At 42.8% G+C, this 17653-nt stretch overlaps 5 protein-coding genes and 2 pseudogenes across 8 annotated transcripts in view; 1 reads left to right on the plus strand and 6 right to left on the minus strand.

The window, feature by feature from the left end:
- The window catches only part of LOC310738041 (uncharacterized protein), a 924051-nt gene that overhangs the window by 620348 nt on the left and 286050 nt on the right, over nucleotides 1–17653 (plus strand). The gene's annotated exons all lie outside the window — the stretch shown is intronic.
- Nucleotides 1–17653, minus strand: part of LOC310738273 (NLR family CARD domain-containing protein 3-like) — a 360476-nt pseudogene that overhangs the window by 168408 nt on the left and 174415 nt on the right. The gene's annotated exons all lie outside the window — the stretch shown is intronic.
- Nucleotides 1287–1728, minus strand: LOC310738239 (histone H2B pseudogene; annotated as a pseudogene). Its single transcript has one exon. The product of its transcript is annotated as a histone H2B pseudogene (transcript).
- On the minus strand, nucleotides 2275–2586 carry LOC310738263 (histone H4; the record flags this gene model as incomplete). The annotated part of the gene is made up of 1 exon (XM_083563247.1): nucleotides 2275–2586. The coding sequence occupies one exon, from the start codon at nucleotides 2584–2586 to the stop codon at nucleotides 2275–2277; it is 312 nt and encodes a 103-aa protein (XP_083419373.1).
- Nucleotides 8930–9411, minus strand: LOC310738190 (histone H3.2). Its single transcript, XM_083563194.1, has one exon. It carries the CDS (start codon nucleotides 9382–9384, stop codon nucleotides 8974–8976), a length of 411 nt encoding a protein of 136 aa, XP_083419320.1. The 5' UTR covers nucleotides 9385–9411; the 3' UTR covers nucleotides 8930–8973.
- On the minus strand, nucleotides 9891–10307 carry LOC310738209 (histone H2A; the record flags this gene model as incomplete). The annotated part of the gene is made up of 1 exon (XM_083563212.1): nucleotides 9891–10307. Exon 1 carries the CDS (start codon nucleotides 10275–10277, stop codon nucleotides 9891–9893), a length of 387 nt encoding a protein of 128 aa, XP_083419338.1. The 5' UTR covers nucleotides 10278–10307.
- LOC310738145 (histone H1-like) overlaps nucleotides 10810–17653 on the minus strand; it is a gene marked incomplete at its 3' end in the record, with an annotated part of 212516 nt that continues 205672 nt past the window's right edge. The window contains exon 2 of one of the 2 annotated variants that reach the window (XM_083563142.1): nucleotides 10810–10869. In XM_083563142.1, the coding sequence (XP_083419268.1) occupies nucleotides 10810–10869 (60 nt within the window). Of the gene's footprint in view, nucleotides 11458–17653 lie in introns of those variants that run through there. The other variant, XM_083563143.1, reaches the window with a different exon arrangement.

The following is a 17653-nucleotide window of genomic DNA, read 5'->3' on the forward strand; positions in this document are numbered from 1 at the left end:
GCTCTAATGCTAACTATGTTGTGCTACTATGGCTCTAATACAAATTATGTTGTGCTGCTAGGGCCCTGATGTGAAACACTGTACTGCTACTATAGCTCTAATGCTAATTATGTTGTGCTGCTATGACTATAATTCAAATTATGTTGGCAAACTATGACTAATTTAAATCATGTTGTGCTACTATGGCTCTAATACAAATTATGTTGTGCCTCTAGGGCCCTGATTTGAAACACAGTTCTGCTACTGTAGCTCTAATGCTACCCATGTTGTGCTGCTAGGGCCCTGACGTGAAGCACAGTTAGCATTAGAGCTACAATAGCAGCACAGTGTTTCAAATCAGGGCCCTAGAGGCACAACATATTTTAAATTAGAGCAATAGTAGCACAACATAGTTCTGCAACTATAGCTCTAATGCTAATTACACAGTGCTGCCATGACTATAATTCAGATTATGTTGCCCAACTATCACTAATTCAAATTACGTTGTGCTTCTATGGCTCTAAATCAAAGTATGTTGTGCTGCTAGGGCCCTGACGTAAAACACTGTTGTGACGCCATGGCCCAATTTCAATTTATGTTGTTCCACTGAAGCGCTCATGTATATTAGGTAGTGCTGCTAGGGCGCTAATGGGAAACACTGTTGTGCTGCCATTGCACTAGTTCAAAAGATGTTGTGCAAATATGGTTCTAATTTAAATCATTGTTGTGCTGCTATGGCCCTGGTGTGAAACACTGTTCTGCAACTATAGCTCTAATGCTAATTACACAGTGCTGTTATGACTATAATTCAGATTATGTTGCACTGCTATATAGCCCTGATGTGAAACACCGTTAGCATTAGAGCTATAGGAGCAGAACAGTGTATCCCACCAGGGCCCTAGTAGCACAACATTATTTGAATTGGAGTCATAGTAGCACAACAGTTAGCAGAACAATGGTGTGCTACTATGACTCCAATTCAAATAATGCTGTGCTACTATGGTTCTAATTCAAATTATGTTGTGCTGCTATGGCCCTGATGGGAAACACGGTTGTGTGACTATGGCCCTAATTCAAAAGATGATGTGCAAATATAGCTCAAAATTAAATTATGTTGTGCTGTTCTGCAAATATAGCTCTAATGCTAATTATGCAATGCTGCCATGACTATAATTTAAATGATGCTGTACTGCTGTATCTCTAATGCTAAGGTTTGTTTACTTACCTCGTTATACAAAAGGTCATAGTCAGCGGGCGGGGAGAATTGCTGCCCCCGTAAAGAAGACCGCTTTTTGTATGAAAAAATGGGTGGCTCTTAAAAGAGCCGTTGGTTTTTATCTTAAAGACGGCGATAACACGCTTTACTTTGAGCTGGTGTACTTGGTGACGGCCTTTGTGCCCTCGGACACGGCATGCTTTGCAAGTTCACCGGGAAGCAACAGGCGCACGGCGGTCTGGATTTCCCTGGAAGTGATGGTGGACCGCTTGTTGTAGTGAGCGAGACGAGAAGACTCACCGGCGATGCGCTCGAAAATGTCGTTTACGAAGGAATTCATGATGCCCATAGCCTTAGAAGAGATGCCGGTATCAGGGTGCACCTGCTTCAGAACCTTGTACACGTAGATAGCGTAGCTCTCCTTCCTTGACTTTCTGCGCTTCTTGCCTCCTTTGCCGGCCGTCTTCGTGACAGCCTTCTTGGAGCCCTTCTTGGGCGCGGTCTTTGCTGGATCAGTAGGCATAATGCTGCTTCTCGAGGAAACTGCGAGAGAATGAAAAAGGGCCGCCTCGCCGCCTCTCTATTTACAGACCTGCATTGTAATTACGTACAAGGGAAAGGAGTCGTATTATTGGTCACAAATCCAAACCTCATCATACAAGTCTCCGCCCTCGTCCCATCCTCTCCCGTTCCCTCTCCCCCGCCCCTGAGCTACGCTTTGTTTCCCTGCCCGCCGTTTTGTGCGCGCACACGCACAGACAAATATGAAGTATATATATATATATATATATATATATATATATATATATATAAATATAAAAAGAGCGAGACTTTGAGACAAAACTGTAGTGCTTGTGCAACATTTTACCTTATTAGAATATATCTATAATTATTCCAAATTCCATTAGTCACATACACTTGAGAAAATAGTTATTTCCTCCCCTTCTCCGCCACACACACACACACACACACACACACACACACACACACACACAATAAAAGAAACAATAGCTCATTTTGTAATATTTGGGTGGCTCTTAAAAGAGCCGTTGTGTTCACGTTATTTGGTAGGTAAGCGTTTAACCGCCGAAGCCGTAAAGAGTGCGTCCCTGGCGTTTCAGGGCATACACCACATCCATAGCGGTGACGGTCTTTCTCTTCGCATGCTCGGTGTATGTGACTGCATCGCGGATGACGTTCTCCAAGAACACCTTCAGTACACCACGAGTCTCCTCGTAGATCAGACCGGATATACGTTTAACACCACCACGGCGAGCCAGACGGCGGATAGCCGGCTTAGTGATACCCTGGATGTTATCGCGCAGAACCTTACGATGGCGTTTAGCGCCTCCTTTACCGAGTCCCTTGCCACCCTTTCCTCTTCCAGACATGGTGCTGCTCTCACAAATTCAAGCTGCTCAATAAAGAAGCCCCGCGCAATGCCCGCCTATTTATTCTCTCTCCACAGGACCTAGTTGAGAACAGGCGAGGGGGCGGACCTAAAACTTACGATCACACAAAACAATGTCTTCAAAGCTAAACGCCACAGCCGTTAACATGCTAGAGTCTTGTACTTCCTCAGGCTTTTTGTCCACACAAACATAGTGATATAGAAATAGTAATAGTCATGTAGTGGAATTGATTTAATTTGGTTTTTGCTCACAGCATGGTACACTCAATGCAGTTCAACACACAAATATTTAAATTGAGAATTATAATTAGAAAAACTGTTTTGACTCAGTTGCAATTTTTATTCCAGTAGTAGTATAAATCAAATTGCAGTTCTTGTTGCATTAAGTAGGCTTATATCATCATGAGGAATGCAAAATATTGCACACACTATGCTTTCAGTTACTTACACACTGTGCCACTACTGACCAGAAAGGTGTAAACCTGATGGGGGACAAAATATTGAGCTACTGTACATATGCAATTAAAAGGTTTTCGCATATCCCAACTCATCTGGACGCTGGGGTCAGAGCGCAGGGTCAGCCATGGTACAGCGCCCCTGGAGCTGATAGGGCTAAGTGCCGTAAAAAAGAGTGCGTCCCTGGCGTTTCAGGGCATACACCACATCCATAGCGGTGACGGTCTTTCTCTTCGCATGCTTGGTGTATGTGACTGCATCGCGGATGACGTTCTCCAAGAACTCCAAAGTTCTGCAAGAACACCTTCAGTACACCACGAGTCTCCTCGTAGATCAGACCGGATATATGTTTATACGGTGGTGTTAAACGCCTTGCTCAAGGGCTCAACCAGTGCCTTGCTCAAGGGCTCAACAGTGGTAGCTTGGCAGTGCTGGGGCTTGAACCGCTGACCTTGTGATCAGTAACCCAGAGCCTTAACCACTGGACTACCACTGCCCTGCTTACACCCCTACCAGTAGTAGTAGTAGTAGCGTTAATCTTGTACTATACTTTTCAACACAAGAAATATAGCATGACTATTGTAGGAATGGCCCATGATTATTATTAATATTAACAAGCATTATTCTCATTTCTATTAATGTGGTACTTTTGCATTAGCAGTAGTAGCAATAGTAGTAGTCGTATTAGTAGTAGAAGTAGTAGTAGTAGTAGTAGTAGTCAGTTATCCATAAATCTCTCACATAGACCAGGAGATTATGGTAATATTTGCATCAAGCATCAGAATGAGTGAGCATTGTGTGTACCTACATGGGCTGTAGAACATTGAGTAAATATATGTATATTATTTATCCAATTCAATAGGACGAAGTTTCAGAGACAGATGATGCTTCAGATACACAGTCACTTCTACAGCACAAATATTTTGATGGCACCTTAAAAAAGGGAGAAATGTTCCTTTATTGAGAAAACATATATGCAGATGCAAATACGGGTGCAGGAACAGGAACTCACAAATCATTCGTGAACATCATTCCACCACAGCAGGAGCTGACAAGCTGAGCAAACCCAGTGCGCAATCTGCACTAGTGTCCAGAAGTATATGGACAGGGCCACACACTTTGTCTGGGAGTGGGTGCATCTTTTACCTATGCTGCAAAATATGCAGTAAGGTCTCTATGTATTTGGACAGTGTCACGCTGACTTGTACAGACTGTCAATCAAACTATTATTCTAGAACTTAGCGCATCACAACACATTTTTCTTGGTAACTGCTCCACTGTCACAAAGAGTGTGTATGCTCACTGAGTGCTCACCTGAATAGGAAATGCAGTGTATGCTATATATCTCTGTTTATATTTCCTAATAACGTACCATGTAGTGTAGACAGGCATCATTTGATAAAGTGAACAATTCCTTTGACTTGACTTCGGTAATCAACAAAAGGTAGAGAGGAATGTGCACTTTCTAGATTTGGTCACACAATAGCAGTCAAGACCGATGCAGAACTACACACCATGCTGCATTAAGCAATCATTATTATTATTTATGGTATTCATCAAACCCTATTCTTAACTCATTCCTCAACTTACTAAGAATAATTATTAGGATCATGGTTGTTAGTAGTAGTAGTAGATGTAGTAGAAGAATTGGGTCTGAGATGAGATCAGAACAAACAAACATACACGAATAACACTTGAAGAAAAAAAAAAAAAGAAAAAAAAAAAAAAGACCAAAAACACTTCATACTAGTGTTTAAGGGTATACAGGGATATTTCTAATAAAGGCAGAGTTCGGTGGACGTTGTAGAGCTTGACTGCCATCGTGTGGCAATGTTTACATGTTGCAGAAAAATGTAGATTAAAGAAATTGATGCTCACATCATTTTGTGTGATTATTGTGTATGGAACAGCCATTTACTCTAAGGTTTCGCATTAAAAGTTTGAGATGAGATCAGAAAAAACAAACACACAAACAAACAAACAACATTCACAAATGAAACCTTAAAAAATTAGTCCAAAAACATTTCATACTAGTGTTTAAGGGTATACAGGGTTTCTTCCTGAAGTGAACTGTGAGTCCCTTTTTGTCTCGCTTCGTGTTTATCTAATAGGCCAGTAGAACACGTCATATATATCAAATTGCACTAGTGCCCATAACTATAGTCACAAGTTCCTAGATCATTTGAATATTTGTGTGTGTGCGTGTGTTTGTTTGTTTGTTTTTTATTTCTTGCTCTTCCCAAATCTCTTCTTTTGTCCAATGTTGCACAATATCCTGGAAAGTGTCGGTATATTTGTACTGTGTTACAATGTGAAGAGAGAAACAGAGTGAGAGTCAATAATGTCACATTAGATTAACATATGTCTCCCACTCTCTCTCTCTCTCTCTCTCTCTCTCTCTCTCTCTCTCTCTCTCTCTCTCTCTCTCTCTCTCTCTCTCTCTCTCTCTCTCTCATTTCAGCAGGTTGTTTGTTGAATTTAGCTGAGCTTATACTACAGTTAGCCCTGTCAACAGCTTGGCATCAGCACACATCTCTGTAACTGGACCCTGGACTTGCTTGAACACCTTCACCTTCTCCAGTCCCACACTCAGGGATGCGTATTGTACCCTTACTTATATTCACTTTTCCACTAATGAGTGCTTACCTGCCTAGGCCTTAGAAAGCATCATCAAGTTTGCTGATGACACCACGAATGGTAGGCCTGATCAGAGGTAAAGATGAGACGGCTTTCAGGGAGGAGATCCAGCGCCTAGTAATTCACACCAACAGAGATGTTGTGGAGTGTGAATTCAGCCTCAAGTTACTTCAAGTCCTTATCTTCGAGGATCTCACCTGGTCACTGAACTCTTCTCTCTACTTCGCACACCCATGACTTTAGTACCACTCATATTACATCACTTCAATACCAGAAACTTTTTAAATGCGTTTCTTGCACATCCTTTCTGAACTGCTGCTATATTGCTCCTTTGCAGAACACTTTTTCTTTTTCTTTACATTTTTGCTACTCTTCAATTTTGTTCAATTTGTCTTGTCACAACAGGTTCACTGGCGGAGCTATTATGTGTTTTATGGATTGTCCTGCACTGACTTGTGTTGTTTTGCACTGTCTTGTGTTGTCTTTGCACTGTTTGCACCAGGTTGCACACATGCACTTTATGTGGCAAGGACACTTACCAGCCCTGTGTGTTCTGTTTCTGGAATTGTTGTTTAATGTAGCATCAGGGCTGGGATGCGAAGGGTCCGTTGTCTCATTTCACTGTGTACTGCGTCAGCTATATATGGTTGAAATGACAATAAAAGCTTCTTGACTTGACCTCTTGACTTGTCTCAACAACGCCTGTGATTGCTGAGGACACTTTAAAAGTCCTGTCTGTGCTACAGGATACTGGAGAACTTCTACAGCTGTACCATTTCTGTGTGGTACAGCAACTGCACTGCTTCAGGCCCTATAAAATAAAATGGAAAATGAAAATCTCCCAATGAATCATTGGCACTCAGCTCCTCATCTTGGAGAACATTCACAAGAAACACTGTCTGGAAAGGTTAAGTCAAGTCAAGTCAAGTTTATTTGTATAGCGCTTTTCACAACAGACATTGTCTCAAAGCAGCTTTACAGAAAACAACAGTGAAGGTGAATGGTGTGCGTTTGTCCCTGATGAGCAAGCCGTGGCGACAGTGGCAAGGAAAAACTCCCTTAGATGATATGAGGAAGAAACCTTGAGAGGAACCAGACTCAAAGGGGAACCCATCCTCATATGGGTGACATCAAGAGTTTGATCATAAATCTTTCAACAATACAGAACAATTTGTGATCATCATAGATCCAGCATCAGCTTCTCCATGCCAGGGCCTTTAAACACTCGGCATCTACTTCTCCATGATCATCCATAGGTCCATAATCTTCACGAGGTGGGACGTGACTGGAGCTGGCCAAACCTCAGGATGCCTCGGGATGGGGAGAGAGAGAGAAGCAGTGGAGAGGAATTAGCGTAGCTGCTGTTCATGATATTAACAGCACAAATTGATAATGTGCATGTAATCATATATTCTGGAGCACAAGGTTATGATGTGATGTGTGTGATGTGTGTGATGTGTAGGCTTTGCTAAAAATATATGTTTTTAATCTACACTTAAACTGGGAGAGTGTATCTGAACCCCGAACACTGTCAGGAAGACTATTCCAGAGTTTAGGAGCTAAATGTGAAAATGCTCTACCACCTTTAGTGGACTTTGCTATTCTAGGAACTACTAGAAGCCCAGAGTTTTGAGATCTCAGGGAGCGTGGCGGATTGTAGCGTGTTAAAAGACTGGATAGATACATGGGGGCCAAACCATTTAGTGCTTTATAAGTGAGTAGCAGTAGTTTGTAGTCTATTCGAAACTTAACAGGAAGCCAATGTAGGGACGATAAGATTGGGGTTATATGATCATATTTTCTTGACCTAGTAAGAACTCTTGCTGCGGCATTCTGAACTAACTGAAGCTTGTTTATTAATGACGCAGGACATCCACCTAGTAATGCATTACAATAGTCTATTCTAGAGGTCATAAACGCATGGACGAGCTTCTCTGCATCAGATATAGATAACATATTTCTTAGCTTGGAAATATTTCTAAGGTGAAAGAAGGCTGTTTTTGTAACTTGATTGATGTGATTTTTAAAAGATAAGTTGCTGTCTAAAATAACTCCCAGGTCTTTTACCGTTGAACTAGTAGTTACAGAACAAAGGGCGCAGCAGTTGTCAGTGCAGAGCTCACAAGATCATCAAGGACCCTTCACATCCCAGTCACAAACTGTTTAACCTCCATCCATCAAGATCCAGATACAGAAACATACGCACCAGAACCAGCAGGATCAGGGACAGCTTTATTTCCATCCACCATCACCACACTGAACTCTACACTACACCGTTAGATCACTGTATAAGCACTGTATATGTAAATGTTACATATTGTTTTTGTATACTCCGCATTCTCTACACACATTGTGCCTCACTTCCATCTGCACTACTATTATATTTGTGTATCTGTATATACCTTACTGTACATCCTGCCACATTCATGTATATACAGATATATATTTCTATCTATCTAAGGAACCTCTGAGCAGATGCTAAATGCATTCTCTTAGCTCTGTACATGTATCTTGCACAATGACAATAAAGTCAACAATAAATCTAATCTAAAATATAATATAAAATTACACTAGTGTCCATGAGTACTTGGAGAGGGCCACTATTCATTCATTTCATTGTGTTGCTGTTGGTATTGCACATTTTCCCACACAAATACATATACACATATACGTGTGTGTGTGTGTGTGTGTGTGTGTGGGGTCAGGTTTGAACATATATGCACGACAACGAAAGAGAACATACATACAGTGCTTTAGATTCATGTTATGTAAAATTGTTCCTAACGCATAAAAAACATGTTTAAATGGTCAGAATCGTAGTCAGCATACTAAAGTTATATGTGAGAGAATTAATACTATGATGAATGCAATTTATTGTTTTGTTTGTTTTTTTGTCTCCCTTAGAATACAAACGATAACACGAGAATGGGAGGTGACACTTTGGCCACAAGATGGCAGTCACGCTCCGTGCAGAACAGCAAGCGACCTTCTGTTTGCATTTATTATTATTATTAATATTATTACTGTCGCCAAGTATTAAAATAATCTATAATAAAATACACAAAATGCTCAGCGACAGAGCCACAAAATCAGAGGTTTGCCGAAGCACTCCATTCTAATAACTAGTTTATATATATACATATACATATATATAAATATATATATATATATAATCATCATTTGTTTAAAACAACCACGGTATAGACTTGCTCGTTTTACTGAGACAATGAGGTGGCTCTTAAAAGAGCCTTTGTGTATACTAGACAGTTATTGTTTAAGCGCGCTCTCCGCGAATACGGCGGGCCAGCTGAATGTCCTTGGGCATGATGGTCACTCTCTTGGCGTGGATGGCGCACAGGTTGGTGTCCTCGAACAGGCCGACCAAGTATGCCTCGCTCGCCTCCTGCAAAGCCATTACAGCGGAGCTCTGGAAACGCAAGTCAGTCTTGAAGTCTTGAGCAATTTCTCTCACCAGGCGCTGGAAGGGCAGCTTGCGGATGAGCAGCTCAGTAGACTTCTGATAGCGACGGATCTCTCTCAAAGCCACGGTGCCGGGCCTGTAACGGTGAGGCTTCTTCACGCCGCCGGTAGCCGGAGCGCTCTTGCGAGCTGCCTTGGTGGCGAGCTGCTTCCTGGGCGCCTTGCCACCAGTGGATTTACGGGCAGTCTGCTTAGTTCTTGCCATAGCGTTGAGCTCTGCACTTCGCGGAAGAAAAACAGAATGAAAAGCGCTAGCAAACGCTGGCTTTTTAAGCCTGAACGACGCCTCGCGTTCATTGGGCGTCTCGAAACCTCTCGTCTTGCATTGGATCGATCGCTATACGTCACTCGACGATTATTGGCTTAGACCTAGTCAGCGCCACAGTTTGAACACCCCACCCTCCCTCCCTCCCTCCCTCGGCTCTCTCGCACAGCACTGTTTTCCTCTGTTCTATAGTTACACAAAGACGGCCGTCGCAATTTAGAAAAAATTAAAAATACTTCGTTATATTTATGCTTCTAAGTCACTAATGAGAATGGCATGATTATTAGACTATTTCAATGAGCTATATTAAATGTAATTCTCTTGGGTGCAACTTTCTAGAATGAATACAATTATATACACAAAGTAACAAACTTGCACTTTTTGAGTCAAAGTGGGTGGCTCTTAAAAGAGCCTTTGGGTACTGACAAACACAGCATTGGACTGCTTTACTTGGTCTTGACAGCCTTCTCAGTCTTCTTAGGCAGAAGTACAGCCTGAATATTAGGCAGCACACCACCCTGAGCGATGGTCACTCCGCCGAGCAGTTTGTTCAGCTCCTCATCGTTACGCACGGCGAGTTGCAAGTGTCGGGGAATGATACGAGTCTTCTTGTTATCACGGGCAGCGTTACCAGCCAACTCCAGAATCTCAGCGGTCAGATACTCCAGCACAGCCGCCAGGTAAACGGGAGCGCCGGCACCGACGCGCTCAGCGTAGTTGCCTTTACGCAGAAGCCTGTGCACACGGCCTACAGGAAACTGCAGTCCTGCCCTGGATGAGCGAGTCTTGGCCTTGGCCCTGGCTTTGCCACCGGTTTTGCCTCTTCCACTCATTTTGCTGTAGATCAGATTTGTTCAAGGAACAAGTCGATAATAGTGAACGCTTCGCGCTGAAAACTCACTGATATAGGCAACACAGCCACTCTCTCATTGGCTTAGAACACCATGTGATCAACATCCAATCACAAATTCACAAATGGTGACACTCATTCAGCCTTAGCCTAACAACCCCCCCCACACACACACCTCCCCTTCCCTAATAGTCTCTGTGTGTGTGTGACAGGATTGAGCGCGCGCTCATGGGAGACACAGGTATCAGGAAACAACATTCATGTGAAATGTGTACAACGACACATATCATATAATCATAAGCATCTCTATAACTACTACATAGTTTGCGTATTCATATGTCATAAATTTTGGATCATCCCATGATGAAAGTGAAAGCGAATACAAGATAGGGCTTGTATTCGCTTTCACTTTCATCATGGGATGATCCAAAATTTTGCTCTTTGGGGGAAAATATAGGTGGCTCTTAAAAGAGCCGTTTAGTTAAGGTAGAGATGAAATAAACAAACAAACATGTTTACTTCTTCTTGGGCGCTGTCTTTTTCGCCTTTGCAGCCTTGGGCTTCGCCGCTTTGGGCTTCACGGTCTTTGCTTTCTTGGGGCTCTTGGCTGCTTTTTTAGGAGTCGCCGGCTTTTTCGCTTTCTTCGGGCTCTTGGTGGCTTTTTTAGCAGCCGCCGCGGGCTTCTTTGCCTTCTTCGGGGACTTCTTGGCGGCGGCAACAGGTTTCTTGGCCGCCACCTTCTTGGGCTTCTTCGCCGCGGCGGGTTTCTTCGCCTTAACAGCGACGGGCTTCTTCGCCTTAGTTGCGGTCTTCTTTGCGGGCTTTGTGGCTTCGGTCTGCTTCTTGTTTAGCTTGAAAGAGCCAGACGCGCCGGTCCCTTTGGTCTGTAGAAGAGTTCCCTTCAACACGAGACCCTTGACAGCGAGCTTGACGCGGGAGTTGTTCTTCTCCACGTCGTATCCGCCGGCGGACAAGGCTTTCTTCAGGGCGGCGAGCGACACACCGCTCCTCTCCTTGGACGAGGAAACCGCTTTGACGATGAGCTCGCCGACGCTGGGGCCGGCTTTCTTGGCCCTCGACGCTGCTTTCTTTTTCGGCGCTTTAGCCGGCGCGGCGGCGGGCGCGGGAGCAACTTCTGCCATCTCTCTAGTATCTGTAGTATCTCAGTGCGAGTCAGACTCTGTATACGCTGTGTAACACACAGAAACCTCCCGCCCCTCTGCTGGTGGGCAGGTCTTAAAACCGAGCATGAGAACGTTGTAGACTCAACCGGGCAGCCGCCGCTTCCGCGACACGCTCGCGAGTGTGTTTTCTCGCAGCGTTTCTCGTCGTAAATAAGACGCCGAAGACAAGATCCCGCGCTATTATGCACACATTTCGCGCGTACGGGCTTGCAAGTGTTCCCCGAGGCCCGTCATGGCCGAATAGAGAGCAGTGGTCGCTCGCGTTTTGCACGGAAGTGCACCGCGCGCCTGGCGCTCGAGCCGGCGCTCGGCGCATTTTGTGCAGAGTGCAGTGTAAAAAGGGTTGAGTTACATCCATGTCGGCGGAACAGCGTGTGTTTCACGTGAACGGCGAGCCTTGTCAATGTGTCTGACGCATTGGCAGTGTGTGAATGCTGTGCGTAGTATTGGGAACGCTGGCTCTTGTGGGCTGTGTGAAGCACGTGTTAGTGTATGGAGCAGGTGTGCAAACTCCCCGTGTGCCTCCCGCAGCCGGAATCCCTATGTCTTTGTCATCGTCTGGTCTTCGCCACTAGGCCTGGCGCGCCTCGTGAATGGCCCCGTGCTCTAGTAGTCCCAGGCCGACAGGTGTGCCTCGTTGCCCGCTTAACCCTAATTCCAATCAGGTCAGGCTGTGCTAACCCTAATTCGAACAGTGCCAACCATAACCCTAACTCCATGTCATTCAGGCTGCACCAACCCTAAACCTAACTCCATGTCATTCAGGCTACGCTAAGCCTCATTCTAACAGTGCCAACCCTAACCCTAACTCCATGTCATTCAGGCTGCGCTAACCCTAATTCGAACAGTGCCAACCCTAACCCTAACTCCATGTCACTCAGGCTGCGCTAATCCTAATTCGAACAGTGCTAACCCTAACTCCATGTCACTCAGGCTGTGCTAACCCTAATTCAAACAATGCCAACCCTAACCCTAACCCTAACTCCATGTCATTCAGGCTGAGCTAACCCTAATTCGAACAGTGCCAACCCTAACCCTAACTCCATGTCTTTCAGGCTGCGCTAACCCTAATTAGAACAGTGCCAACCCTAACCCTAACTCCATGTCATTCAGGCTGCGCTAACCCTAATTCGAACAGTGCCAACCCTAACCCTAACTCCATGTCACTCAGGCTGTGCTAACCCTAATTTGAACAATGCCAACCCTAACCCTAACTCCATGTCATTCAGCCTGCGCTAACCCTAATTCGAACAGTGCCAACCCTAACCCTAATTCCATGTCACTTAGGCTGCTTTAACCCTAATTCGAACAGCACTAACCCTAACCCTGTTCCATTCAGGCCGCTCTAACCCTAAATTGAAAAGTGGTAATCCTAACCCTAACGCTGAATACCTTTGTGCTGCACTAAGCCAAACTCAAATTAAGTTGTTCTGCTATGGCCTTAATGTGAAACACTGTTGTACTACTACAGCTCTAAAGCTAACTATGTAGTCTTACTATGACTCCAATTCAAAAGATGTTGTGCTACTATGGCAGTAATATAAATTATGTCGTGCGGCCATGGCCCAAATTCAAATTATGTTGTTTTACTATAGCCCTAATTCAGATTCTGTTGTGCTACTATGCCTCTGAATGGAAGTATGTTGTGCTGCTATGGCCCTGATGTGGATCAATGTTCTTCAACTATAGCTAATAGCTAATATCTAATGATAATTCTGTTGCGCTACTTTGATTCTAATTCAAATTATTTTGGCCAACTATGGCTCTAGGTCAAATGATGGCGTGCTACTGTAGTTCCAATTTAAAATATGTTGTGCTGCTAGGGCCTTGATGTCAAACACTGTTGTGCTACAGTAGATCTAATGCTAATTATGTAGTGCTGATGTGACTCTAATTAAAATGATGTTAGCCAACTATGACTCTAATTCAAATTATGTTGTGCTACTATGGCTCTAATTCAAATTATGGCGTGCTGCTATGTGCCTCTAGGGCCCTAATATGAAACACTGTACTGCTACTATAGCTCTAATGCTAACTGTGATTCACATCACGGACCTACCAGCACAACATAGGTAGCATTATAGCCATAGTAGCAGAACAATGTTGTGCTACTATGACTTTAATTCAAATTTCGGTTGTGCTGCTAGGGCCCTGATGTGAAACACTGTGCTGCCACTACAGCTCTAGTGCTAATTATGTTGTGCTACTATGACTCTAATCCAAATGATGCTCTGCTACTATGGCTCTAATTCAAATCATGTTGTGCTGTTATGGCCCTAGTGGGAAACACTGTTCCGCTACTGTGGCCCAAATTCAATTCATGCTGTGCTGTCCTGGCCCTGATGTTAAACACTGATGTGCCACTGTAGCTCTAATGCTAACTATGTAATGCTGATATGACTCCAATACAAATCATGTGGGCCAACTATGGGTTGGCCCTAGTAGCACAACACAATTTGAATTAAAGTCATAGTAGCACAACATTGTTCTACTACTGTAGCTCTAATGCTAACTATGTTGTGCTACTATGGCTCTAATACAAATTATGTTATGCTGCTAGGGCCCTGATGTGAAACACTGTACTGCTACTATAGCTCTAATGCTAATTATGTAGTGCTGCTATAACTATAATTCAACTTATGTTGGCCAACTATGACTCTAATTCAAATTACGTTGTGCTACCATGGCTCTAATTTGAAATATGTTGTGCCTCTAGGACCCCGAAGTAAAACAATGTGCTGCTACTATAGCTCTAATGCTAATTGTGTAGTGCTGCTATGACTCTAAGTCAATTTATGTGGGCCAACTATGGCTCTGAGTCAAATTATGTTGGCCAACTATGGCTCTAATTCAAATTATGTTGTGCTACTATGGCTCTAATTCAAATAATGGCGGCTGCTATGGCCCTAGTGGGAAACACTGTTCCGCTACTGTGGCCCAAAATCAATTTATGCTGTGCTGTCCTGGCCCTGATGTTAAACACTGATGTGCCACTGTAGCTCTAATGCTAATTATGTAACGCCGATATGACTCCAATACAAATCATGTGGGCCAACTATGGCTCTAAGTTAATATATGTTGTGCCTCTACGGCCCTGATGTGAAACACTGTGCTGCTACTATAGCTCTTTAGCTAATTATGTAGTGCTGCTATGACTCTGTTAATTTAAGTGGGCCAACTATGGGTCTAATTAAAATTATGTTGTGCTGCTAGGGCCCTGATGTGAAACACTGTGCTGCTACTGTAGCTCTAATGCTAACTGTGTTTCACGTCAGAGCCCTAGCAGCACAACATAATTTGAATCAGAGCCATAGTAGCAAAACATAGGTAGCATTAGAACTACAGTAGCAGAACAATGTTGTGCTACTATGACTTTAATTCAAATTGTGTTGTGCTGCTAGGGCCCTGATGTGGAACACTGAGCTGCTACTACAGCTCTAGTGCTAATTATGTCGTGCTACTATGACTTTAATCCAAATGATCTTGGCCAACTGTGCTGTTATGGCCCTAGTGGGAAACACTGTTCCGCTACTGTGGCCCAAATTCAATTTATGTTGTGCTGTTATGGCCCTAGTGGGAAACACTGTTCCGCCAATGTAGCTCTAATAAGAATTATGTAGTACTGATATGGCTCTAATTCAAAGTACGTTGTGCTACTATGGCTCTCATTCAAATTATGGTGTGCTGCTAGGGACCCCAGCCCTGATGTGGCTACAGGGCCCTGGTGTGAAACACTATACTGCTACTATAGCTCTAATGCTAACTGTGTTTCACATCAGGGCCCTAGCAGCACAACATAACTTGAGTTAGAGTCATAGTAGCACAACATTGGTTTGCTACTATAGCTCTAACGCTAACTATGTTGTGCTACTATTGCTCTAATTAAAATTATGTTGTGCTGCCAGGGCCCTGATGTGAAACACTGTGCTGCTACTGTAGCTCTAATGCTAACTGTGTTTCTCGTCAGGGCCCTAGCAGCACAACATAGGTAGCATTAGAGCTACAGTAGCAGAACAATGTTGTGCTACTATGACTTTAATTCAAATTGTGTTGTGCTACTAGGGCCCTGATGTGGAACACTGTGCTGCTACTACAGCTCTAGTGCTAACTATGATGTGCTACTCTGACTCTAATCCAAATGATCTTGGCCAACGATGGCTCTAAGTCAAATGATGCTCTGCTACCATGGCTCTAATTCAAATCATGTTGTGCTGTTATGGCCCTAGTGGGAAACACTGTTCCGCCAATGTAGCTCTAATGAGAATTATGTAGTACTGATATGGCTCTAATTCAAAGTACGTTGTGCTACAATGGCTCACATTCAAATTATGGTGTGCTGCTAGGGACCCCAGCCCTGATGTGGCTACAGGGCACTGGTGTAAAACACTATACTGCTACTATAGCTCTAATGCTAACTGTGTTTCACATCAGGGCCCTAACAGCACAACATACCTTGAGTTAGAGTCATAGTAGCATGTTCTATGAACATTGTTCTACTACTATAGCTCTAATGCTAACTATGTTGTGCTAATATGGGTCTAATACAAATTATGTTGTGCTGCTAGGGCCCTGATGTTAAACACTGTACTGCTACTATAGCTCTAATGCTAATTATGTAGTGCTGCTATAACTATAATTCAACTTATGTTGGCCAACTATGACTCTAATTCAAATTACGTTGTGCTACCATGGCTCTAATTTGAAATATGTTGTGCCTCTAGGGCCCTGATGTAAAACACTGTGCTGCTACTATAGCCCTAATGCTAATTATGTAATGCCCATATGAATCCAATACAAATCAAGCTTGTTTATTAATGACGCAGGACATCCACCTAGTAATGCATTACAGTAGTCTATTCTAGAGGTCATAAACGCATGAACGAGCTTCTGTGCATCAGATAGCTTAGAAATATTTCTAAGGTGAAAGAAGGCTGTTTTTGTAACTTGATTGATTTGATTTTTAAAAGATAAGTTGCTGTCTAAAATAATGTTCTTATGACCTTCGTTACACTAGCAACAAGTACACGCTTGTAAAGAGGAATGCCTGTCAAGAGGACCACATCTATGTGATGAGACTGTTTGTTGCCTAGTAATGTCAGAAATCTATCTAAACCCACCCACTTCTCCAGAAGAAGCAATTAAACTTGACCTTTTTTTAACAAGCCAACATACATATTATTTTAGAGTTATATTTATGTACAACCCATTTATTTATTACAATTTATTAATTTCCAGTTTTAAGTGCAATTGCATCATTCAGACAGACATATTAGGGGATTCAATTCATGAGGGGGGGAGGGGGTGCCACAGCTTCATATAAAAAAGCCATGACAGAGTGGAAAGACTTTATTGGGAAGTAATATATTGGTGATTACTGGGAAGTAGTAGGGGTAAATGTTAAAGTCAATTCAGTGAGTTTAACTCTTTTTTGTGTGTGTTTGGGGGGTCTTTATACAGAAGACTTGTATGTTTTTGTACAAAGTAAGCTTTGTTTTGTGCATGGTAACTATTCTGTGTAAGAAGACAGGTTTTCATTTGAATAAATAATTTTTGACTCTGAATGCATGGTCTTGATTTTAGTTTATATAACCGTGTTTTAAGTTTAAATGCTTTACTCATTTTAAGACAGATTACCTTATGACAAATCCTAAATTATGAAGAGTTGTCTTGTTTAATAGCTCTGGTTTTAAGATCTTTTTACACAAATTAAGAAAAGCAAACTCTTAAAAAAAAGGAATGAACAACTTAGTTTTAAGTAAATGACACTAAATATACTGCTTCAAATAAGTATTTTAATCCTTGTTTTAAAACACTTTGCTATTTTCTAAAGGCTAGGTATGTTTTCTTATTTTAAGAAATCTTATCAAGTGTAATTATCTTACTGCATTATTACATTGGAGCGCCGACGCTGAAAAGATATCATGCAACCCGGACCTGCATAAAGCTCAATGGGGAAAATCCTCAGGCATTGAGCAATTTTAAGGTACCACATGGTTTAAACAATTTAAGCCTTTACAAAATTAAACTAACTTTAAAGATGTCTTAATTACCTTGTCCCTCCATAGTGCTGATCTTCTCCACCTGCTCCTCCATAGTGCTGATCTTCTCCACCTGCTCCTCCATAGTGCTGATCTGCTCCACCTGCTCCTCTGTAATGCTCATCTTCTCCACCTGC

This window comes from Silurus aristotelis (assembly GCF_946808225.1).
Source record: "Silurus aristotelis genome assembly, chromosome: 15".
Classification (NCBI taxonomy): domain Eukaryota; kingdom Metazoa; phylum Chordata; class Actinopteri; order Siluriformes; family Siluridae; genus Silurus; species Silurus aristotelis.

Excerpts from the sequence above, each read along its gene's own strand:
- LOC310738190 (XM_083563194.1), bottom strand. The coding sequence starts at position 9,384 with ATGGCAAGAACTAAGCAGACTGCCCGTAAATCCACTGGTGGCAAGGCG.